We start from the raw sequence: 11,088 nt of genomic DNA, 5'->3' as shown, positions 1-11,088 counted from the left end.
TTCATTGATTTGGTTGGAAGACTTTGAATGAGATTTTAGAAATCATTATCTATTAACATAAACCTGCTCTTAGTTGTAATATCATAAAATATATTGGATCGTTACTTGAGAGTTCCTTGTATCAATGCTTGTGGCCATTGATCATTTTACTTGCTTTCTAGGTTAGTTTACATTTTTGCATTAGTTATAATTTTCTTAAAATCAAAATATTATTAAGTGTTTGACTTAGCGTAGAAAGTGATAATTCCTTACTTGTTTAAATCGCCTAGTATATTGTTCCCTGTGGGATCAACCCCGACTCATAGTTGAGTAAATTATATTACATACGATTGTATATACTTTCTCTTTGAGGAGTGAATTTGAACGTTATCAGGAACAACTTGTTTAGTCTTACGGTGCACTCATTCCTATTACGAGAATGATGAAATGCTTAAATTGAAAAGGTCATAATGCTCTCACACGTCACGCTGCTTGCTTACTTGAGCACTAGCAAATCACACCAAAAGTATCTCCCCAAAAGAAAAATATAAGTTCATGGCAAGCACATATGTGAAGTTTCACGCTGCTTGCTTACTTGAGCACTAGCAAATCACACCAAAAGTATCTCCCCAAAAGAAAAATATAAGTTCATGGCAAGCACATATGTGAAACTTCAGAAGTGTTGCAAGAAAAAATCCAAAAGAAACACCACAACTGCAGTTAAAGAGGTCTACACAACATCCAAACACTAAGTAAGCGTTTGGCATGAAAACCAAATATTTTTCATTTTATTTGAAATTTTGAAGTTGAACATGGAGTTGTGTTTGATTATATTTTTTGCAATGAATATTTAATTGTTTAAATGTACTGAAAATGAAAAAAGTAAAGAAAAAAATAGTATATGATTTTAGATGTTTTTCAAATTTTAAGTACAACTTCAAATTGTATTTGAATTTCTTTGTCTGATTCTCAAATAGAGAGAAGATTTTCAGGATTTCAAATTTTACATACAACTTCAAATTGTATTTGAACTTCTATGTCTGATTCTGAAACAGAGAGAAGATTTTCAGGAAAAGGCGAAAAATTCTCATAGCCGTACAGACCCTAAGTACTCCCTCCGTTCACTTTTACTTATTTACTTTCGCTTATCAAGAAAAAAAATTATTTTCTTATTTTTATTCTTAACATTAATTACTCATTCCAAATTATTTTTCAATCCAATGCAATTATACATCAACTAATAAAGGTAGGTATCATGAAAAAATACGCACTTCAAGTATTATTTCTTAAGAAGTGTGTAAAATGAACGGAGCGAGTATAAAATATGGATGCAGCGTTAATTGAGCTGCTCAAGCTTTAAAGAGGCTATACCTTTGAAGAAACTTCAAGTAGTAATCGAAGAGAGAATCCGCAATAGGCTTACATCATGATGTTTGGAGGATCTCAAGAATCGCTCACAATGGATGAAAGAAAAATTCAATTAACAGGCAATATTAAAAATCCACCACTAACTTAACTGATATCTACAATATTTGAATGAACAATCTTGAATGTCCAAAGAATTGTAGAGAATTAAGAGTGGAAATTTACAATAAAAATTCTGCAGTGATTCTAGCAAAAGATAACTAAAAATATTTAGCAAATATTCTTATTATAAATCTTTCCTTCAAGCCTCGTATGCATACTCATATAGAAGGTGCGTACACAATTAAGGAGTGTACATATAATCAGGACAAGAAAGTGTGCACACCACGAGTGAATCTCTAAGTAAAGAACGTTGTTGAAGCAAGCAGTTAGTGAATGATCAAGTGAGAAATACGAAAGAGCAACAATAGAAGCTGCTAAAAGTGTGAATGCAAGAAATAGCATAAGAAGTGTAAAATTGAAACTGATTCTTACCTCGCAAATAAATAATAAAATTCAAGTTAGTGAACAACCAATTGTGCCCAACAAATTCTCAACAATGGAAACAACACAACCAAAACATATCTCACACATTCAAACAGCAGTATACAAATTCTCGGAATTATGAGACGACATTATTAAAACACAATTTACGAGTAAAAATAAAAAAAGACGCAGGAACAACTCTTGTCACTGGTTAATTATCCTGTTTATTACACTAGCTAGTTCAAGTTCATGCCATAAAACGGCATGAAAATATCATCTGGAAAATAGCAACTGCTATATATACATTCAAGATATGGCAATTAAAACAGCCTCTCCAAGAACATGACCTTCAACAGCTTCCAGTAGCTTATCCTTTGTCACCTGCCAATCATCCAAGAAACCACATTACGTTATTTGTCCGTAGGTGTGCGAGTCAACCACTTGAGGTTCTTAAATATTTAATATATAAACTTGAATGACAGAAAAAAAAAAGATAAGTGACTTTACTAGATAATTTACTTCCTTAATTGGGTGACCATACGAGGAATTGACTCAAAAATGGAGCATGTCGTTTCACTAGATCAAATTAATCTGACATAATACAGAGGATACTGCGTTCACAAGTAGTTGAATAAGGGGAAAATTGGTGGCTTCACAAGACATCCGATCCTAACATTTTCAGAAAGATTTTCATATAATTGTACGATGTAAAGATATCTGGTTATGGGTCATAAAAAAGAGTGATACTTCATCCTATTTGTAGGAATTTGTCCTACTTCCCAATTCAGAAGAACTCTCCTGGTCCTCTGCTCTCTTTTTCTTCTCACTTTAGCTATAAAAAATTGGTCCCAACATATTTTTCTCTTGAGAAATTAAACCAAGACTGTAATTATCATTTTTTGCAATTTCACCCTTTATCATTAATTAATACTCATATAAAAAAATTAAGCTACCCTATAATGAGTGCCGTCGCATAATTTTATAATGGATGTGCCCAAAACCATAAACAACAGATTAAAAAAGAGATGAAGTATTAAAGTATTACAAATTGTAGGATATACCGTGTTTCCAAGATTAAGCTCATCATCCAAAGCAAAAAGCCTAAACTCAAATCTATGACCATGACTTGGCATTGTAGGTCCATGCCATCCAGGGACTTTTTCGTCATTATTCCCTTCTTTAATACGAGCATAATCTCCACCTAATTCCTCTCCTTTACCAGAAAATCCTTCAGGCAAACCCTTTAAAGTTGGTGGAATATTTGTCACAACCCAAATAACCCATGGTACAATAGGTCCATCTGGGTCAGGTGCATCAATATCTTGTACCACTAGTGACAAACTCTTAGTCCCTTCTGGTAAATTGTACCATTCTAATGGTGGTGACATTTTCTTTTGAGCACCTTGACCTTCATCTGTGTATTTTCTTGGTAATTTTCCTTCATGATTTATGTTTGGTGACACTAGCCTGAACTCATCACTTGCATTTGCCATTTTTTGCCCTTTGTGAAATTTCTAAGTTCTTGTTTTAGATTGGTATGGATGAATTTTTGTTGGATGGGGAAAATAAATAAGGAAGGGTGATGAGGAGTAAAGGGATTTGATGACATTTGCCCAAAGAAGGTTCGTGTTGGCATGAGAAGTTACGTGGGGCATGGAGAATTAACACGTTGCATCATACGTGTTAGGCTTTTATATTGAGTGGGACAATTCTAGAGCCACTTCAGTTTTCTCAATTATTCTATTGGAAGAAATTGCACGGTTTGCCTTTCAAATGGGCTGCCTTGTAATTTTGCCTTCAAATGGGGTGGTTTTTAATTGCAATCGAACATATGTTTAGTTAGGAGCGAAGGATTCATCTGAATCTTCGTAAAAAAAATTACATTATATATATAAGAATAAAATTATTTTATATATATATTGTAGATGTTGAATTCTCTTAATTTTTTTATATTTTGGTCTCCTTGATGAGAGTTCTGATCCCCCACTCTACCTAATTAGGCATAAATTCTTTAACGGTGTGAGACATAATTTATGAAATATTACATACAAAAATATAAATCTATGTCTCCCACAAAGATTGTGTGCATTGAGAAACAAAAATTAAAGATCAATGCAAAACAGGGACAAAAGTACTGCAAATGACCCATTCTATTCCCCTATTTCGGATCTAATATTGGCAATTTTTTGGGCGGATTTTTTCCGTTCGCTTAAAAAGGTGGCAGAAAATATTTCGAGGTTCTGAGTTCAAATTCCCGCATAGTAAAAAAAAAAAAATCGCAAGATATGACTTTGCAAAAAGTCTGCCTTATGCGGCAGAGTTTGCATTAAGGCATAACTAAAGTGTGCTTTATGTGGTAGACGTTGCCTTAATGCATAACGAAAAGTCTTTCGGATATGACAGACTTAGCCTTATAAGACAGACTTTTAGTTATGCCTTAAGGCAAAGTCTGCCACATAAGACAGACTTTTTGCGAAGCCTTGCCTTGCGAATTTTTATTTTATTTTTATGACTAAGTTGAGATTCGAACCCAGAACCTCTCGATATTTTAGGTGAAGGACCTAAATTAAAGACCAGCAATTTGAGGGACAAAAATTAAAGATCACCCCTAAAAAAGGACAGTCGTGCAAATTGCCCAAATATTGGTGCGTGGAGAGGGCTTTTCGAGGGTGTCAAGGCCCAATACCTTCTCAACCATGTGACCAGGATATTAGGAATTTTCCCATGAAAAAGTGCAATATTGCTATAATAAATTATAGGTAAATTACGTATATATACGTATTAAGGAAAAATATTACGAAACTTGATGATAGTTTTCTATGTACAAAAGATAACATTACAAACCCTATAACAAACATACTTTTTAAAAAAAAAATATATATATTTTTTATTTTTTCGCTCAAAAATTTATGTATAAAAGTTATATGAAATGTGTATATCTTGCTCAAGGCTTAAAAAGTTCGCTCAAAATTTAGTGTATGAAAATTGTATGAAATATATATATCTCGTTCAAGGCTTAAAAAATCACCTCAAAATTGTATGTATGAAAACGGTATGAAATTTATATCTCACTCAAGGCTTAGAATTTCGCTCACATTTTCGTGTATAAAGTTCATGTTAGATTTCTCTATAACTAATACAACTACAACAACATTGTATACAATTTTGATACAGCATTCAAGACTTAAGATAATCGTTTAAATTTTTGTGTATGAAATGTGTATATCTTGCTCAAGGCTTAAAAAATTCGCTCAAATTTTGTGTATGAAAAACGTATGAAATTTGTATATCTTGATCAAGGCTTAAACATTACGCTCAAAAATTTATGTATGAGAATGATATGAAATGTGTATATCTCGCTCAAGACTTAGAATTTCATTCACATTTTGTGTATGAAAAACTATATTAAAAATTTCGCTTACACATACACATTTTATACATTGCTCATACAGCTTTCATACACAAAAATTTGAGGTAATTTTTTAAGCCTTTTAGCAACAAAAAAAAAAAACTTAAAAGTAAACTTTTAAAAAAATATAAAATTGTTTTTTTTTAATTTAAAAAAAAAAATAAAAAAAATTATTTTTAAAAATAAAATTATTCTTAAAAAAATTATTTTTTGAAAATAAAATTAAAAAACGAAAAATATATGAAAATCTCTCATATTTTGTAAAATATCGTAATGTTGTGTAAATAAGGAAAACTATCGTCACGTTTCGTAAATATTTCTCTTTAACATGTATATATACGTAGTTTTCCCATAAATAATAGACAAATTGGCACTATATGACAAGTATGTTCAATATTTGACATAAAAGATTTTATTTTTTGGTAACTCGATAGTCTAAATTTAAATTTATCTAAAAGAATTGGCACCAAAAATAATAAAAAGTATTTACTACCCTCCCTCTTTTTCATAGCAGTTTCAGCCAAAATTTTCAATATTTTCTTCCATAACTCTGTATTTCCTTATTTTGGCTGAGAAATCTTTATTAGTTCTTCATCGATTTCGTATTACAGTGCAAGTTTTCCATTATTTTTCAGGTTCTTCATCAACTTCGTTGTTGGATGGAATATTTGCTCATTTTTTGGGTTCTCCATCGACTTTTTGAAGATAAGGATCCGAAACCACCATTAAAGATCATCTTAATTTAGGTGATGTCAAGTTTTGTTGGATGGAAGGTTTGTTCAATTTTTTCGATCTGCGTGTTTGCGATTTGTCTCATTTAGGTGATATTGAGTTATGTTGAAAATATCTTAGAGAGCTTGAAATCAATATTGGAGGTATTTGGAGAGGATTTAAATCCTATTTCAAATTGAAAACTCGAGGTTGAAGAAGAATCCATTTGTGTATCCCCATTGTATCACATGTATATCAGTTTATATTAACACTGTATATCCTTCATCTCATGTATATCATGTATATTTGTGAAAATTCATGAAAACTTGTGTGATGTATACACTGATATACAGAACATACAACACGATATATGGATAAGGACCATTACAATCTTGTATGATATACTTAGATATACACTATGCACAATGTGATATACACACATTGCAAAGGATAGGTTTGACATATTACTTGAAAAAAGTCCAAATCATTTGTAATATTCTTTAATTTTGTATCTGTGCTGGTGTTTCCAACCAATTCCTACCCTACCCACTCTCACCCAAGAAGAAACTAATGTTCAAATATGCTTTTTACTCTTAATTTTTGCTTTTGGTTTCTCTAATTTGAGATGAAAAGGGCTATGTTAATTTTTGGAAGGGAAATATATTTCAAGAGTGAAATTAGGAGAAGAATCTTTTGAATCTCCTATCTAATTGATTTCGCTTGATACGGCTATACAATGATAAGCTTTTTGAGCTTCAGTTGTTAAATATAATCTTTAGCTAAGCAAATATCGATATCGATTGGAGGTTCTATATAGGTATCAATATCCCTAGTTAATATTAGTGGATGTCCAAATGACACTCAAATGTGTAACCTCCAAAAATTTATAGAATCAATCTTATAACCCCAAGAACATGACTCCGACAATTAGAAGCATTAAATCCCCCTATTTATGTTATTATAAATAATAAATTTCACTCATGAGAAAATATCCAGATTGGATAATATTATAATAAATATAGTATTTTATTTAAAATATTGTGAATAGTACAATCTCTATGATTTCTATGTTTCTTCTATACAAAAATAAATATATGGACTTTTAAGCTTGATCATGAACTATAATCTTAAACTTGAACGCATATTTAATTTAGAGAAAAGACATTTTTTAACCCCTGAATTTGGCACGAAAACTCACTTTAGCAACTAAATTTAAGTTGTATTTATTTACCCCCCTTAACAACTTACGTTTCAATTATTTTCCACCCTAAATGCTGACGTGGCAAAAAAATAAAAAAATAATAATTAAGAGAGTGAAAAACAAAAAAAGTGGACCCGCTCATATATATATATATATATTATAAATTAAAAAATAAAATAAAGTTGCTTCTTCTTCTTCTTCACAGCCCCCCCCCCCCCCCCGTCACAGCCCCGCCCCCACCACCTTCCTTCTTCTTCTTCACAATCCCTCTTTCTTTCTCTCTATATTCTCATCATTCTTTTCTTTTCATTTTCACCATTTTTTGGTTTCTTGATTTTGATTTGATTTTCGTCCAAATTTGTTTTCTTTCAAAAATAAAGTTATGGAAGAAATGAGTTTGCTAATAATAATACTAATAATGGCCAACAATAACAACCAAAACAACCAATTTGGACGAATTTAAGTATAAGTGGGACTAATTTGAGAAGGAGTTTGATGAAATTTGTTGGGGGAGATGATGGTGGTGGTTGTGGATGTGGGTTAAAGATGGTGGTTCTTGATTTTGATTTTGATTTTCTTTCAAAAATAAAGTTATAGAATAATGGTTATGGAAGAAATGAGTTTGCTAATAATAATGCTAATAATGGCTAACAATAACAACCAATTTGGACGAATTTAAGTGTAAGTGGGACTAATTTGAGAAGGAGTTGGATGAAATTTGTTAGGGGAGATGATGGTGGTAGTTGTGGATGTGGGTTAAAGATGGTGGTGGTAATTTTTTTTTGGATTGATAATAATAATGATTTTTTTTCCAGCAGCGGTGGCGGCAGCAGCGGCGGCGGTAGCAGCGGCGTAGTGGTTGTTAAAAGTAGGGTGAGGATGAGGAGAAAAAAGAAGAAAGAGAAAGAGGAAAAATAATAAAAGAAAAAAAAAATGAAGTGTTGGTAATTTTGACATGGCAATGATGTGGCAACGACGTGGCAATGATGTGGCATTGACGTGACGCGAGTGTAATACACCTCCCATTGTGAGAGTGATATTATTTTTTTAGGGTGAAAAATAATTGAAACATAAATTGTTAAGGGGCGTAAATAAATACAACTTAAGTTTAGTTGCTAAAGTGAATTTTCGTGCCAAATTCAAGAATTAAAACATATCTTTTTCTCTTTAATTTATTCATCATAAATGCTTTGATGGCCTATGTAGTGGTAAAAATTATACAGGCCCTGAGCATGCCCCGGACACATGATCCCCTGACATAATTAGAAGAACGGTCCATCACCTAATCTAGATGGCCCACTCTACAACTTCACTTGCCCTCAATCAAATCAAGGTTGACAGCCCCAGGCTATGTAGCATACAAGCCATGCCCCCACATTCCAGTCTACGTGCACAGGTGACAAGCGCAAAACACATTATAATTTAAGATCATCTCCACAAAAATTATTGTTATTAATAAGTCAAATAAGGTTTTGCTCAGTATTATTCCGGAAAGTAAATCTTTAGAGTTTTTATGGTGTAAACCACGAGTAATAAATTTACTATTGAATTAAAATAATAATGAAAACTTAGAAATTGATCAAGGATTACTATCAATAGGAGAGTTAAGGGCGAATGACAAGACTGGTGCAAAAGAAATATTTAGGATTAATAAGCATTCAAGATTTTTTTCCGAAGGTTCAGTGATTCTTTCGATTTCAACGAATGATTAGTCTACATGTAATATCTAAACTCTTCTTTCGAATGAACTAAATATCTTTCAAAATAGACTAATTTAAAACTCAAGAACATATGCTAGAATTATCGAATGGATTTAATAAAAGGAAAACTTCTCTCGAATATCTTCCTATCTTGATTCAAGAACAATTCAAAGAAGCTCTTATGATTACTCAAAAGAATTTCACTTCAACAACAATATACTAGCATAAATATTCAATAAAGTAGTTCTCTTTCGATTAACAAACAGAAGTAAAACATATGCATAACGTTCAAAACTCCAAATGAGAATTCCAACAAGAACGAAGTTAATCCATATATAAGTCTCAAGACACCATGTCCGTTAAAACCCTAAGAGAAACTACTCCATAATAGCAAAAGTATAGTAGAAGAAAGTAAACTAGAAGTCATTACAACCAACTTTCGATCCAAACTTTTGTATTGAATCGATCGTAGAAAGTAGCAAAGTCTTCCCTCAAACTCTAAGCCGTCTCCTAAGATGTAGCTGTCAAAAATCAAAAGTCCATTCAAAAACACGTTATGAATACCCCAAAAGTGGTCGGACCTAAATACCCTTAAAAAAATTGAAAAATAAAATAACCCGAAGGCGGTAGGCCAATTATTCTGCAGCTTCATTTTTTTGACTATTTTCTTCACTCTTTAGCATGCATAATCGGTCCTCGAATCCCGAACTCTTCCCTATTTATTTGTTGGACTTCTACTCAGAGTTCAAAGTCCTAAAATCTCCATTTAAGCTCCAAAAATGCTCGTTTACTCGGGAATAAGTCCTATACAAGAAAACACACATAATGAGTGTAAAATACTACATTATAGCTCAAGTACAATTAAAGTTTAATTAACAAAGATGTGAAATAAGGCTAAAAATTCATGATCCTAGCCTATCAATAAGAGGCACCCAAAATATTTAAAGGGAAGATCTCTATGCTCCATTCTAGTTATCCTCTCAATTCTGGATATTGCTTTTGTAGTTGAATTGGAGCAAGGACAACACAAGATTTACTTTTGTTAACAAGCTATCCTGAAATAAGACCTTGGTGACGAGACAAGCGTAAAGATTTCTTGTAACCACTAGAAAAGAAAATTATATTATCAGCAAATGCAAGATGGTTAATTAAAAGGTATCTCTTGTTCATGTGAAAGCCAGTAAACTCTTCTAGCTTGAAAATATTAATTAATTTTAAAGATAAGAATTTAGAATATAAAACAAAGGGATAAGATATAGAAATACCCATAAAATATGGCGAAATTGCAGCTACACATCTAAATTATGCGGGAGTCGAACTTATTTTTTCGTATTATTTACCCCATTGGATTTATTTTTTCGCATTATTTATCCCGTTCACTAATTACCTAGCTAGTAAATAAAATATATTAAAATGTATCATCTGCAAATACATGCTTATTCTAAACTGAAAAAAGGATTTTAATATCTTTTTTTCATTTGATTCTTTCAAACCAAAATGACCAAACCCTCATCAAGTTATTCAGATTAGAAAAAAAATGGAGATCGTGATAGTGAAAGAAGGAGAACTAAGGGCTTGACAGAGGATAAGAGTCTAGTCGTTTGAGTTTGAAAGAATCAAATGAAAAAAGACATTAAGACCCTTTTTAAAGTGTAGCATAAGTGCATGCGACATTTTTACTTATTTTCTTTACTAGGTAATTAGTCAAGGATGTAAATAATATGAAAAGATAAGGAAGTTTTTGGCCTCAACATTTTTCCCAGGCATCTTATAGTCATTCTCATCAAAATCACTCTTTGCCTTCTTTACATCATTTCCATCAGCATCCTTTTTCATAGGATATTTTGTCCATCAGCGACCTATCCCATAACTCATAGTCATTAGCTTGTAGATAGTCCTCCATGTGAGCTTTCCACCGGGCATAGTACTTTCCACTAAACGATGGAGGGTTGTGGGTTAATTGACCTCCATTGGGTCGAATTGGTGGTGCAACATTCATTTTGATATTTTCTTAAAGTGTTAGCCTCTTGAAAATAACCTCTCTGCTACCAATTGATATTTTGCACGACCAAATAACACAAGAGAGGCTGAATTGGTTTATGCCTAATTTTTGCCTATGTGATGGACCAGGTTACTTTATTCGTTCCTCCAATTAGCTTGCGGAATAATAAAAAATACTCCCTCCGTTTCAATTTATG

At 32.1% G+C, this 11,088-nt stretch overlaps 1 protein-coding gene across 1 annotated transcript; it reads right to left on the bottom strand.

Moving 5' to 3' along the window:
• Window positions 1-1,945: 1,945 nt before the first annotated feature.
• On the bottom strand, window positions 1,946-3,433 carry LOC132630897 (uncharacterized). The gene is made up of 2 exons (XM_060346480.1): window positions 2,931-3,433; window positions 1,946-2,250 (listed from the first exon to the last, which is right to left on the bottom strand). The coding sequence occupies exons 1-2, from the start codon at window positions 3,360-3,362 to the stop codon at window positions 2,176-2,178; spliced, it is 507 nt and encodes a 168-aa protein (XP_060202463.1). The 5' UTR covers window positions 3,363-3,433; the 3' UTR covers window positions 1,946-2,175.
• Between the last annotated feature and the right edge of the window lie 7,655 nt (window positions 3,434-11,088).

This window comes from Lycium barbarum, chromosome 3 (assembly GCF_019175385.1).
Source record: "Lycium barbarum isolate Lr01 chromosome 3, ASM1917538v2, whole genome shotgun sequence".
Taxonomy (NCBI): Eukaryota; Viridiplantae; Streptophyta; class Magnoliopsida; order Solanales; family Solanaceae; genus Lycium; species Lycium barbarum.
The sequence above is the reverse complement of the archived record's forward strand: the minus strand, read 5'-3'. Positions and strand labels throughout refer to the sequence as shown.

Bases quoted from the DNA above. Each gene is read 5' to 3' on its own strand.
- LOC132630897 (XM_060346480.1), bottom strand. From the start codon at position 3,362: ATGGCAAATGCAAGTGATGAGTTCAGGCTAGTGTCACCAAACATAAAT. The intron at 2,251-2,930 runs GTATATCCTACA...GATGATTGGCAG, and splicing joins AGCTTAATCTTGGAAACACG to GTGACAAAGGATAAGCTACT.